Source organism: Vicugna pacos, chromosome 9 (genome assembly GCF_048564905.1).
Source record: "Vicugna pacos chromosome 9, VicPac4, whole genome shotgun sequence".
NCBI lineage: Eukaryota > Metazoa > Chordata > Mammalia > Artiodactyla > Camelidae > Vicugna > Vicugna pacos.
In genome coordinates, this window is record NC_132995.1 from 15,097,759 (window position 1) to 15,111,870 (window position 14,112).

General features: G+C 54.7%; 1 protein-coding gene across 1 annotated transcript; it reads right to left on the reverse strand.

Annotated features, from left to right (window-relative positions):
- Positions 1 to 2,136: 2,136 nt before the first annotated feature.
- Positions 2,137 to 8,988, reverse strand: LRFN3 (leucine rich repeat and fibronectin type III domain containing 3). The gene is made up of 3 exons (XM_031671963.2): positions 8,106 to 8,988; positions 5,142 to 6,584; positions 2,137 to 2,772 (listed from the first exon to the last, which is right to left on the reverse strand). Exons 2-3 carry the CDS (start codon positions 6,566 to 6,568, stop codon positions 2,307 to 2,309), a joined length of 1,893 nt encoding a protein of 630 aa, XP_031527823.2. The 5' UTR covers positions 6,569 to 6,584; positions 8,106 to 8,988; the 3' UTR covers positions 2,137 to 2,306.
- Positions 8,989 to 14,112: the final 5,124 nt, after the last annotated feature.

Here is a 14,112-nt window from a genome sequence, read left to right on the forward strand (position 1 = left end):
CAGATGCTTTACACTTGCTTATTTAACGCTGTTTCCCCCACCAAATGGTGAGATATGTGAGGGCAGGACAGGCCTGTATTTGTTCAGTATTGAATCCCCGGCCCGTCGCACACAGTGGGCACGCAACAAATTGTTCCAATTGAAAAAGGAGGGTTGAGGAATGGCGCACTCTAGCTCCCCCTCATGGCAGCAACTGGTATTTTGTACCTGGCATTAGGTAGCCATCCAATCCTCCCACTCCCTAGGCACCTCACTCTCTCTGGTGGCTTCACCTGACCTCAGCCACCGAGGGTGACAAACAAGAAGAACCTCAGGATGCTGCTGGAGTACTCGGGGGTCAGATCAGGTCCCTGGGACTCAGATGGTTCCCTTGTCCAATGGGGGATCATTTCTAACCCTATACCCAACAAAAAAGTGTGGCAGAATCTAGGATGTTATCTCACAGGGACAAGTCATGTGTGCACCGAAAATGATCACGCAAATGGTCAGTCCAATCTTGGGCCCTCTTCCCCATGCCCCTCACACATCACTACAGACAAGAATGACAGGACCCACGTTCCCTCTGCATCTCTGCCTCTGGATCATCAGAGGTGGCCTGAGGTCAGGGGGCGCTATTCCTCTGACTGTCGATCCCATTCCTGGATCTCCACTGAGGCTCGACATTCCCAAGGCCCAGGGTTTGGTTCCCCAAACCTCTGAGCCTGGTGTTGTGAGGGCGGCCTAGGGCAGTCCTAGGCAGAGTGAGGACCAGCCCTGGAGAGACAGCATGTGGAAAGGCCCGGATCCACCTGAACTAGGCTCTAGGCCCCCAGAATTGCAGGGTCTACATGCCCTGTGTACACTTTCTCACCTCCTACTCTCAAATCTGCTGAATCTGGCACCTGCCCACCCGATCCCCTAGCACTGCTCTCACGGAGGTCACCACAGCCTTGATGTCGTTAAACAAACACAGAAGCCACTTGGGTCTGACTTGCCTGGTTTGCTTTACTCTGTCCCTCCACTTAATGCCCCTGTTTAGTCTTTGTCTTTTTTAGTTTAGGCTTTTCTTTGCCTGTCCCTTACATATGAGAAGTCTGGTGGCCTCAGTTCCCCATCACAGCTGACAGAGCCCTCATTTCTGTTCCCAAGCTCCTGTCTTAAAACATGGGTCCTGAGGCCTCCTGGCTGCCACCTCTTGGAGGCATCCTTGGTGACATGCCCATTCTCTGGGCTCCCCATATCCACCAAGTTCCACACTGGTCTCAGTGTCTTCCCCAACCCCCCCACCCCCTTCCTGCATCAGGGCAGCTCTACTGTCCCCTCCCCTGGCCAGAGCCCTGGGCCTTATCCTGGACACTTTCCTTCCCCCAAGGCCCTTCAGCTCCATAACCCACCCACTCAGCTCCTTGACTGTCTCTTACCCACCCCTTGCTGCTTTCGCCCAGCCCTGCCCTGGTCCAGCCTTGTCCTCACCCACTCAGCTCCCTGCCCTGGTTTTCCCCTAGGCTCCCAGCTTCAGTCTTCTCCTCTGGTCCTCCCTCTTCATAACAGCTAGAAGGATCTTAAAGCCCAAACCTGACCCTGTCCCTCCCTTGCATAGACCCCTCTGTGGCTCCCCAGTACTATCAGGCTGGAGTCTGAATGGGAGTTCTGACCCCTCTCACCCCTCCTGCCTCACTTCTACCACCCCCGGGGCCTGGTACTTCCTAAGCCCTTGCTTGTGCTGTCCCTCTGCCTGGCACATCTTTCCCTCTGCTCTTTGCCCAATTGTCTCCTTCAGATGTCACTCTCAGATCACATGTCTCCTTCATGAAGCCCTCCCTGACCACACCTGTGCTGAGTCAGGCCCATTTTCTGGGCTCCTAGAATCTCCTAGGCTTCTCTCATCCCCAGGTCTCTGATCACTTGAGCTATCACTGTCTGAGGGGCAGGGCTTGGGGCTGCCTGGGTCACTGTAGCATCACCCAGCACAGGGCAGGCCCAGAGAGGATACTCGAGGAATGTCTGCTGACTGAGGCATAACCATCATCAGCCCCATCCAGGTACCTCAGATGGAACTGGGATGGGGAGGTTCTCTCACCAGAGGAGACACCCCAGCTCCAGACCCCTGAACGATCCCCCAACCCCAACAGACAAGAGACAAGGGCAAGGGCCCAGGCCCAAGCTTAGAAAAATAGGACTTTCTTGTTGTGCCCCAGTGCCCCGACACCCTCCCCATCAGAGTTTTAAAAACCATGAGCAATTTGGTGAGTCTGAGGCCAGATCCCATGGGGTGTCTGGGTCCTGCCACCCCAGGGGCCAGAAGGGTCGTTGAGGTGGGCTCCAAGCTAGGGTCCCGTGGGTTCATGGCTGGGCCCCCAGGGCTCACAGTCCAGCTGGACCACTGTGTGGGCCCTGGGTGCAGCAGGCTCAGGGGCCGGTGGGGCTGGCATGGTGCCCAGAGCGCCATTGGTCTGGGAGCAAACGCTGCTGACAGGCGCTGATGCCTTGGCCTTGCCTGGGGGCTGGCCGCCGTGCACCTTGTAGCGCATAAGCAGCACGAAGATGAAGACCAGTACCGAGGCCACGATGACCCCACCCAGCGCGATGATCATAGTGCCGCCCAGGAACGGTGCGTGTGGGGCCCCGCAGGGCCGCAGCGACGGCTCAGTGGAGAAGTGGTTGCAGCCTACGGGCCGCGTGGCCGTCAGCCCTGTCGCGCTGTCCTCGTACACAGCTAGGACACACAGATCGTAGGTGCGGCCTGATGCCAGGTCCGTCAACAGGAAGGAGCTGCTGTCGGCCGGGATCATCCTGGAGGGACAGGCAGCTGGGGGTCAGCACTCACCCTACACTCTGCCCCAACCCTCCAGTCTGGAAGATTTCTCCCCCGTCAGCTGCCTCATTTCACCCTAGTCCCTGAGTTCCCTCTAACCACCACTTGAATTCCGTTAGGTCTGATAGCCATCAGCTGCCCAGTGTCCCTCCATTCTGTTAGCCAGTTCTACCCAAGCCCACTCTCTCGCTTTCCTGTTGCCTGCTGCTGAAATGCCCGTTTGATCTCCCTCTGGCTGCAATGCACAAATTCCCTCCAGTGCTGCTGCCCACCTTCCCTCTGCTCTGCTGCCCAGTTTCATGCCAGCCCCACTGGCCCCCACCCCCCACACTGAGTCCTGCTTCATTTTATACCCAGCTGCCAAGTTCCTGTCTTGCATTGCCACCTGATTTCCCTGCAGCCCAAGTTCTCTAGCTTTGCTGCCCGATTTTGCTCCGTTCCACTGCCCTCTTTCACTCTGTTCCACTGCCTGATTTCACTTTGGTTCCCCCACCCTATTCTCCCCTAGCTCACTGCCTGAGTCTCTCCAGCCTACCTCCCGATTTCCCACCAGCCCACCGCCCAAGCTCCCTCTAGCCCGACAACTCTCACTGCCCTGTTTTGCTCTAACTCTGATATTCCTCTAACTCAGTGACCTTTTCCTTCTGACCACCCCCATTCACTTTCCTTCTAATCCCACCTCCAAGTCTCCCTCCAGACGCTCATCCAATTTCCCTCTGTTCTCCTGTCTGACTTTCCTCCAGCCAGTGCCTTATTTCCCTTTTCCAGCTGCCTGACTTTCCTCTAGTGCAAAGCTAGAATTCACTCTGATCTAACCGCCTGACTCCCCCAACAGGCTGCTGCCTGATGTCCTTCTAACCTGCCAATGAATGTTCACCAACCCTGCTGCTGTATTATTATTACTCTAGCCATAGACGGCTTTCCAGTGAGCCCTGTCATCTGATTCCGTTTTCATTAAACTGATGAGCCTCAGTCACCACTGCTGATTTCTTTTTCTCCCTGTTGCCTTATTTCTTTCCAGCTCTGTCTCCCAATTCCCTTTCATCTCTGTGGCCTGGTTTCGATATATCCTTATCTTTCCCATTTCCTTTTATCCTTAGTACCCAATTCCACTCTATTTCCTTTTGTAGCAGAACGCCCTGTTGGAGATTTAACTTGTTTCATAATCTCTGTTTTATTCCTAAACTGCTTTAATGAGGGAACTCTGTGATTGTCTCTAGGAGAGCATTGTGCCATCCCCTGCCAGGCAAGGTGGACAGGACTTGTGTGATTTTCAGGTGTGGGCCCTCAGTGGAATGTACTGAGTACTGCTGTCTTAGAAAGAGAATGGAAAAAGCTCACTGGATTTCCAGGACTGAAAAGGAAATCAAGCGACGATCTCTTGAGGTTTGGGCTTCTGAGGGGGGAAAGGGAACTCAGGTCCTGGGTTTACAAGGTGCAGACCCCATGCCTTGAGAGGCCTGGTCCTCTGTAGCCAGGCCTCAGGGCCTGAACCCTTGGCCCAGCCTGGCAGTGAGAACAGGGAGCCGTGCATGAAAGGCTGGACTTAGGTCAGAGGTGTCAGCAGCCCCTGGGTCAGAAAGCCACCATGAGTGACCACATGTGGCCACAGCAGATGTTCCAAGTGCTCTCCAGCTAGGGGGCAGAAATTATGCTAATCCACCTCTTGGAGTGTGTAAGCCCCAAGTTCTGTGCTTGCAACCAGAGAACAGAGAAGGGAGTCCCCAACAGTGGCAAACTGAACATTCCTGTTCACCCAGTGGTGGAGCTTGAACTAGGGTTAATTTGATTTAGAAAACCAAACGTTGAGATATCATGTTAGACCTCCAGACACGTGGAGCAGGTCACACCACAGAGACCTAAATCATAATCGCTATGTAAATTTCTCCCCCATTTTCCCTTTAACCTCTGGTCTGAGTTCCTTGCAGCAGGGCTGGCTCATTTCATTTCCCCATGATCCCTGTACCTACCTGCTTGATCTCTTTTTCTTCCTGCAGCCTGGCTTGAATCTAGCCCTGTTATCTGGAAACACCTGGTTTCCTTTTCTACTTAAATTTGTTTGTATCCCCTCAACCTTGCCCCTCACCCTCCAATTAACTTTTTACTCTCTGGCTTGATTTCTTTTACTCCTGCTGCCTGATTTCCTCTTTTCTGCTACTATTTACTTTTGCTGCCTTCTTTCTTTTTACCACTGCTGCATGATTTCTTTTGCCTTTGTCATCTGATTTCCTTTGTAACCTTGCAGCCTCATTTCCTGTGCTGCAGCCTAGGGTATCAGTAGGTGTACCTCCAACCTTCCCTCCACCTCACTCCCCCTCCCAAACTGCCCACCGCCTGGACCCTGCACCTGTAGACGAGGATGTCGTCGGCTGAGCTGTTGTACTGGATCTGGTACATGCGGATGCCAGGGATAGGCCGCTGATCTGGCCACTGGATGAGAGCAGCTGTGGCCCCATGCTCAGTCACCTGGACGCCGCGGTCAGTAGGGGGCCCAGTGTCAGCTGCCTTGGCGGATGCGGAGGCAGAGGCAGAGGCAGCAGAGGGCGGGGTGAGGGTATCAGGATCCCCGTCCCGCGGGGGGTCACAGCTGGTGCTGTTGGCTAGCTGGGGGGGCGGCGGGGGACCCACGGTCAGCTCAACTGCAGCTGTGGCCTCGCCAGCTGCATTGGCCGCAATGCAGGTGAAGATGCCGCCATCGCCCGGCTCGGTGACCAGCAGCTCCAGCGTCCCATTAGGGAAGGCGCGAGCCCGGCTCGAGTTGCCCAGCAGCCGGCCCTGGGGTGACACCCAGCGCACACGGGGCTCGGGGTCCCCCACTGCCCGGCAGCGAAGGGCGGCTGGCCGACCGGCAGGCACCGCCAGGGGCGGCGAGCGGTGAGTCACCACGGGCGGCTCGCACACGAACTCCTCCTCACCCACCGCCCAGAAGTAGCGGCCGCCCAGAGCCGGCGGGGAGGCGCAGGCCTCGAGGTCGTCCTCCCGCGCCAGCCGCCGCAGCCACACCAGCTCGCAGTTGCAGTGCAGGGGGTTCCCGCCGAAGGCCAGCACCAGGGCGGACGCGGGGGAGCCGCGGGGCCGGGCTAGCAGCGGCAGGCGGGAGAAGAGCGGGTCGGGCGGGATGGTGGTCAGGCGGTTGGAGGTCATGTCCAGCCGCGCCAACTTGTGTAAGCGGGAGAAGGCGCCGGCGGGCACGGAAGCCAGCAGGTTGTGGTCCAGGCCCAACGTATTGACGTTGCCCAGGCGGCCCAAAGCCTCCCAGGGCAGCTGTTCCAGGTTGTTGTAGGAGAGGTCGAGGTCCTCGAGGGTCTCGGCGCAGTCGTCCAGGGCGCCGGCCGCCAGGGCTGCCAGCTGGTTGTTGCTCAGGATGAGGTGGCGCAAGTTGACCAGGCCGCGCAGCTGACCCTCACCCAGCGAGGTCAGCCGGTTGCCGTCCAGGTGCAGAGCGCGCAGGGCCCGAAGGTCAGCGAAGGCGCCGGCTGCCACGTGGCGGATGGTGTTGCGTGACAAGCTCAGATGCAGCAGGCCCGTCATGTTGGCCAGGTCGCGGCGCCGCACGGCCGCAATGAAGTTGTCAGCCAGGCGCAGCTCGGCCGCCCGGCGGTCCAGCGAGGGTGGCACAAACAGAAGGCCTGCCCCTGGGCACAGCACGCTTAGGGGCAGGGATTGTGTCTGGCAGCGGCAGCGGCGGGGACACGGGCTGGCTGTGGCTGGCTGTGGTGGAGACGAGGCAGGGGCCAGCGGCAGCAGGCAGAGGAGCAGCGGGAGGATGGCCATCGCGGGCAGGGGTGGCCTGCGGGGAAGAAGGGGGATGTTAGGGCAGGCGGAGGTCAGAAGAGGGGTGTCAGAGGGGGTGAGGTGGTCCAAGACCAGAAGAGAAAGTCACAGGGGGCTGAAGCATAAGAGTTGGTCAAAGATGGTCAGAGAGAGGCGTGGTCAGACAGATCAAAAGCCAGAGGAGATGGTCACAGACTCAGAGAGATGTGTCACGGGGGAATAGAGTTAAGCAGAAATGAGGAAAGATGGTTAGAGGGAAGGAGGTGATTAGAAATGATCAGAGGCAGTCAGAGAACAGGAGCAGGGGTCAGGGTCGGTGGAAGGTAAGCCAGAGAGCTTTAGACGTGGTCAAAGAGGGATGCTCCAAGATGGCCCAAGAGAGAAGAGGTAGTTAGGGCGGTGGGAATGATTAGAAGTAGCCAGACATGACCAGACGAGAGAGGTAGTTAGAGATGATCAAGAAGATGAGAGGTCAACAGAGAGAGAGGAAGTGGCCAGGGGCGGTCAGGTCCAGGAGAGAGGGTCTGAAATGGTCAAAAGGCAGAGAGGTAGTTAGAGAGAGGAGAGAACAGACATGGTAGAGACAGTTGGAGATGGGACAGATGGGTATGGGGAGAGAGGAAAGGCAGCCAGAGATGTTAAAAATGGTCAGAGAACACCAATGAGCAAGAAAGACAGAGAGAACAGAGGCAGTCAGTAAAGGCGAGAGGTGGTTAGATGGTCATAGACTGGCAGTTTAGGGTCAGGAGTGGGTGGAGGGCAAAAGAGGTGGTGAAAGATGGTCAGAGAGATAAAAGGCCGACAGAAGAAGCCAGGAGGAGAGACAGACAGAAGCAGCTGGAAAGAAGATTTGGAGAGAAAGATGTCAAAGATGGTCAGAGACAGTCATACATCAAAGCTTAAAGTCAGGGGTAGACACTGGCAAGAGAGCCGGTAAAAGATGATTAGAGAGAGGTACCGCGGACAGAGATGTCAAAGGTGGTCATTGAGTGAAACAGTAGACAGAGGTGGCCAGAGAGAGGAGCTATGGACAGGGGTGTTTAAGATGACGATCAAAGACAGAAGAGGCAAACAGAGATGGTCACTGAGAGGAGTGGTAGCCAGAGGGGCCAGAGATAAGAGCAGTGGACAAAAGTGTCAAAGATGATTAGAGAGAGGAGAGGTGAATAGAGATGGTCAGTGAGGAGAGGTGGCGAAAGGAGACTGGAGAGAGGAGTGGTGGACAGGAGAGGCGGCTGGAGATGATCAAATAAGACAGATGGTAGGGAGAGGCTGGAGTGCCAGGGTGGAGGTGGTCATAGACCTGGAGATGCCATCACCTGGGGAAGAGGAGGTCAGAGAGGGGCAGGGCTGGCCAAGTGTCCACAGAGTGTTGGAGGCAGAGCAGGAGCTGGAGGCAGATACTTGATGGGGTATGGCTGTTATCTGGGGAAATTCTAAGGGTGTCCAGGGGGACCTGGTCCTCCTTACCTCCACCCCGAGCCACAAAGTTCCTCCCAAGTCTCTCCCCACCATGGGGGTCTCCCAGTAGCCTTACCTGAGCTGGAAGCTGCCCCAGGGAGCAGAGTCCTCAAGCTCCAAGGGGGTCAGGGGTCAGGACTCTGGAGAGGGTGCCTGGTCATGCCTTCCCTGTCCCCAAGGCCTCTGCAGAGGGATTGTCTGTTGGATCTCAGTTCAGATTTGTGGCCACAGAGTCTCTCGATCTTGTCACTTTGGGTCCTAGATCTCCAAATATTGGGCCTCTAAGGGTCCAGTTTTAGAGACCCAGGCCCCAGTGTGGGTTGCTCAGAGTCAGGGTCTCCCAGCTCCAGGCTTGGGATGCTAAACAGACAAATGGAGAGTTTAAGGTCTGAGTCCCAAGCCCAGTCTTGGGATCAGATATTGGGGTGCTAAGTCAAGATTTGCCCCAAATTTCAGCATTCAGTTTTGCAGCAAGGACTTCAGGCCCGAACTCAAGTTTAGGCCCCTTTGAATGCCAGGGTTCAGATCTTGGAATCTGAGGCCTAAAACTCAGGGTTCAGGTCCCAAAAAGCAGGTTCCAGGGTACAGAAATGAGAAGCCAGTCTCAGATTTCAAAGTCCCAGGCACACAACTCAGAGTTTAGCTCCAGATTTGGGGTTTCAGATGCCAAATCTTGAGGTTCAGGCTCCAAATCTTGGGGTCCATATTACAATTCTTGGGGTTCAGGCTCCAAATCTTGGGGTCCCAGGAACTGATGTTGAGATTTCAGCCCCAGATATGGATGTTCAGGCTCCAGGTCTTGGGGTCCCAGCCCCAGTTTAGGCTCTCAGGCTTGAGTGTCCAGTTATCTGGATCCAATCTCAGGGTGCAGGCCCCCGATTTCGGGGTGCAGGCCCTGGGTCTGGAAACGCGGCGTCCTGGCTTGCTTCCCGGGCTGAGGTGGGGGCTGGCCCAGAGGGAGGGGGCGGCTGCGGAGGGGGTGGGGGGGCGGCCAGGCAGCGCCGGGGGCCGGGGTGGGGCGAGGCCGAGAGGCGGACAGACGGACAGACAGGAACAGGCAGAGTACGGGTACCGCAGCACAGGCGGGGGCGCAGGGGGGAGGGGCCGCGCTCAGAGACCCCTCCCCCGCCGGGGCCGGGGCGGGGGCCGGGCGGGGGCCGGGCAGGCGGGCCGGGTCCTGGCGCTCCCGCGGCCTCCTCGCCGGGAACCCAGGGCCGTGCGCGCGCCCGCACTTAAAGGCGCAGGCCCCGCGCGCGCCCGCGCTTAAAGGTGTAGGCAGGCCCCTCTCTCAAAGGCGAGTCCCTGGCCCCACCTCCCATGGAGTCATCCTGGTTTTGCCTGCGAGAGAGAACCCTTGGATACAGAGTCAAGAGAGACAGAGAGACACACAGAGGTAGAAAAAGACAGACAAAAAGATAGGCATGCTTAGACTGAGCGACAGAGAAGAGCTGAATGAAAGGGGCAGATGGGGAGACAGAGAGATAGAAAGACACACATATTCAAGGAGAGATGGAAATACAGAGACAGTGAGAGACCCAGAAAGAAACAGACAAGAGACAGGACAAGTTAGAGATAGACAGAGAGACATAGAGAAAGTCAAAGAGACAGAGACACGAGGAGAGAGAGAGAGACAGGGACAGACTGAGCGACTCAGCTGTGAGGATGGGGATGTGTGTGTGGGTGTGTCCAGATCTCATTCACAGCTTTGAATCTGATTCTCCATCTCAGAGCCACCTGCCCCCCATGCCTGTCTCCTTCTGCCCCTCTGTCTCAGCACTGCCGTTCTGGGATGTCCTTCCCACAGGTGGAGTCTCCTTACTTGGACTCTGCTCAGCAACAAGCTTGATCTTTCAGGCCAGAGGGTAGACTCTGCTCCTTCCCAAGTCTCCCTGGCCTGGCTGCAAGGGGAAAGCTTGGCTCCAAGTCCCTATGCCTCTGGAATTAGAGCTAGACCTCAAGACACACTGGCCAGATATCCCATGGAGGAAGAGGAAGATAGGAATTGGGACAGAGGCAGGGGGCTGGTCAGACTGACCCAGAAAAGTATGTCCACTGCCTTCCTCTCTCCCCAACTCAGGTCCACTGCTCTGCAGGGTACCCTACTAGAATTGTACTAACACATGACTCACCGGGAGCGGTGTCTGCCTGTACTGATGCTTGTGGAAGATAGTGGAGGGGAGCGGGGGGAGGGGTCCCACATGTTTCCTGACAGATGGTATTGCAGGAAGAGGGATGTGGGCCGTGGTCCACAAGCCTGGCTTGGGAACTTGGTTATGGCAACACGGGGACCTAATCTTGGGAGCTCTGGTCTGAAGGGGCCACCACTTTTGTTTGTGGTCGCAGCCCTACCCTGGGGAAACCTGATCACGCCAACCCAGGGAACGCCCATCTGAGGGGAAGAGTAAAGCAGACTTGTTGGGGGCAGGGGCATGAATGCACATCCACCCTGGCATCCCTAGCTCTGCTGAAGGTTTCAGAGCAGACTTTTGGCTCCTTCCACTTCTGTGTATTGAAAAATTGCAGCTAAAATTAACTCAGCTCAAGGGCCCGCCTTTCCCGATCATTAGCAAAGTTCATCAGTGCTCCTGGCCCAGCATAGCAGATGCTGGCTCCCCAGACATTCAGAAAAAGGATGAGACGTTTCAGAGACACTACAGAAGTGGTGGAGGTGGGTGAGATAGAGGGAAATACCTGGAGACAATCCCAAAAAGACAGGGATTAGAATTCAGTGGAACTGGGCTGATTTGGGGCGTGGCCCCAGGAAATGGGCAAGGGATGGGGAAGAGCGAGGCAGAGGAGGAACAGTTAATAGGAGGTTCAGATGAGGAGCAGGTTATTCCTTTGGACAACTGGGGCTCAGTTCTGCTGGGGAACATTTAGGAGAGAGGCTGGGGCATTTATCCACCGAATCTTGCCGCATTTGGTGATGACTGTCCATTTGGTGAGAGGCGGTGGTGCTGAGAGCCATCTGAAATTTGAGGCGAAAAAGCAGAGAGGGATGCCTTGCGGGAGCTGGACCAGAGGTCCTCACACTGTAGCTGCATCAGGATCACCTGGAGGACTTGTTACTATAGATCTCCAGGCCCTAGTCCCACAGTTTCTGATTTGCATTTCTAAATTCCCAGGCAATGGTAATGCTGTTGGCCCAGGGACCATATTTTGAGACCCACTGGGCTAAACCAGGAACATCAGCAGTGTGCATGGTTCTGTCCACCACAGCTATGCCAAAACGTGGTGCTCTGAGGGCATGTTACACCCTAAGTGTGTGCCAAAGAAACCAACATGTTTAGAGACATAAAATGGGATTTGGCATTAGAGGGAGGCAGAGGCAAAGATGCCAGTTCAACATTTACTTTGGATTTCTGGGCATGGTTGTGTACTAAATGACACTGCAGTAAAAGTGTGACCAAGACAGCATCAGGGCCGGCTTCATGGAACTCACATTCCAAAAGGGAGAAAGACACATCTCCAGACAGCCCAGAGTGGTCAGGGCCAGGATGGGAGAATCTTGGTGTAAAAAGATTGGGACTGTCATGACAGAGGCCTAGGCCACAGTGGTCAGGGTGTGATCAGGGAAGCAGAGGGCAAAATAATAAGGGTTTTGATAACAAAGCACAGGCCAGAGTGATCAGGGCTCTGTTGAGGGAAACAGAGGGTGTGGGGCCCCAAAAGCAGAGTCTAACCCTTCCACCCCTCCCCCCAGAGTCAGGAGGGCTTCCTGGAGGAAGGGAACTTTATACTGAGAGATAAGTACGAATGAAGCCGGTGGCCAAAGGGAACCCCTATGCTGTTTGTGTGTCTTCACGCCATGGCATGTGCAGTCTAGGGGTCCCTGTGGTGCCTGAATGGTACCACGAGTGTGTCTGCATGTGCTGTAATCCCTCATTAGCTCCCGGAAGGGATCCTAGTGGGATGGTTGTTTCAGGGACTCCGCTTAATTGCTGTGTTTACTTAATTGCAACATCTGGAGAAGGGGACAGAAGCAGCGGAAACAGCCACAGCAGGAAGAATGAGGTTAAACTGTCTGAGAGCTGAGGGAGCTGAGGGAGGAAGGGAACTGCTCATATCCACACACGGAATCTCCATGAAAATATACATGCATACTCACACATGCACATCACATCCTCAGAGGCTCACCAGAATACACAAGGACACAGCAGACACGTGGAACACACATCATCTGGTCTCCTGTTCAAATACAGGGGACATACACAAGTGCACACTTAGACACACACTTCCAAAACACACACAGACTCACACCCAGACATGTGAGAGGTCACACGTGCCGAAACACACTGCATGCAGATTCTCTCTTGTACACATGTGTGAGACACATGCCCACATATATACACAAGGAACATATTCAGAGTCACATCAAACACTGTAAGGGTTGGGCTCAAACACTGTAAGGGTTGGGCACACACACCCACACACACACACATTTCCATGCACGTATACACTAAAATCAATGAAGTCGGTCTGTCTGCCAAAAAAGCGTCAAATAAACTCAGGCCACTTCCAAGTCAGGGGGTTGTTAGACCAAGAAGGGTTGGGGGTAGCATCTCCTTATACTCAACTGGTTCCCATCAACTAGTACAGCCTACGTCCAGCCGGTGGGGTTCACTGAAATTAGCTCAGCTTTGTAAACAGCACATGAACCAGAACTGAGGACTAGGAGTCACCTTAAAGATCATGTCTGAAGGTGCACCCTGATATGGAGGGGTCAAGGGGGCAGGAAGATGAGTAAGTCTTTCCCACCCCCACCCCCCATATACATACACTGATCAGACTCATGGGTCCCCGGCAAGCACAGACTTCTACACGGCAACCACAAGACCCTGTGCAGGAGGTTCTGATTAACTATGGTAGAAGACGGAATGCAGCTTTCAGGGGCTGCTTTGATGACTTCCAGCTATCACCATGGACGAAGACTTCTGTAAGAACATGGGGAAAGTTTACATTAGTGCAAAGAGTGGAGGAAAATATGCTGAAAACTTTTAACTAGCAAACCTAGAGACTTTGGGCCATTGTATAGATCTGCTCTGTGAAAGCCTGAACACCACAGTTGGGGATTAGAGGCTCATTTTACAGAACGACAGGGGGGCTCAAGCCTTACTCATATCTGAGGCCCAGAAAGGAAAGATCAGTGTATTAGTAATGCCAGCTGCTGTAACAAATAACCTTCTGAATTTCAGCGACTTCAATACAAATAGTTTATTTCTCCCCACAGGCATCCTGCTTGGTTGATAGCTATCTTCCATCTGTTGATTCACACACCAGACTTGTTAATCTTGTGCCTCCATTATTTCCTGGGGCTTAGAATTATCTGCTTCTACTTGGCAAATGGGAAGAGATAGGGTGGAGAAGGTTCACCAGCTTTTTAAAAAACTTGGCCCAGAAGTGACCTTCTACAATTTCCCTTCTGCCCATATTTTACTGGAGAGATGCAAGGGGGGGCTGAGAACATATTCCCAGGCTGGGTAACTCCCTTCCCGCCACAATTATGCAAAGAATGTGGATTATAATGGACCAAACATCAACCACCACCAGATCCACAACCTCAGGGGAGGCAGCAGGAAGAGGCTGTGGGATCTCCTTCCAGTCACTGCACCAAGTCCTGCTGCAGGGGGAAGTTCCCAGCCCCACTCTGACCACCCACTCACCTGCCCTGATCTCCTGCCTTTGGAGTGGGTGACCACAAATTTGACTCCTTTGAGGGCAAACAGAATCTGGCTTGATCTGATCATCTTTAGGTTAGTGCTGAAGGATAATGGTGAGTTCAGTGTTCTTTTTCCAGGCACTTATTGAGCCCTTACTGTGTGCCAGGCTGGATGCTGGGAACATGACCGTGAATCAGACACAGTCGGGCTTTGGAATTGTGTCTCCTCATAAAGCAGAAAGAGAACAGATAATTTCTGAACCTGTGGTTGTCGCTGTGATATTTCATTATGAACAAGATGAGGGAGAGAAAAGGGGCAAGGAAATCACCAAGTCTGCCTGCCTAGTTGGTGATGGTGGGGATGGGGTTCAGGAAATGGATGGAAACATTTGAGGAGGAGGTCACCTGGACCAAAAGGGGGTAG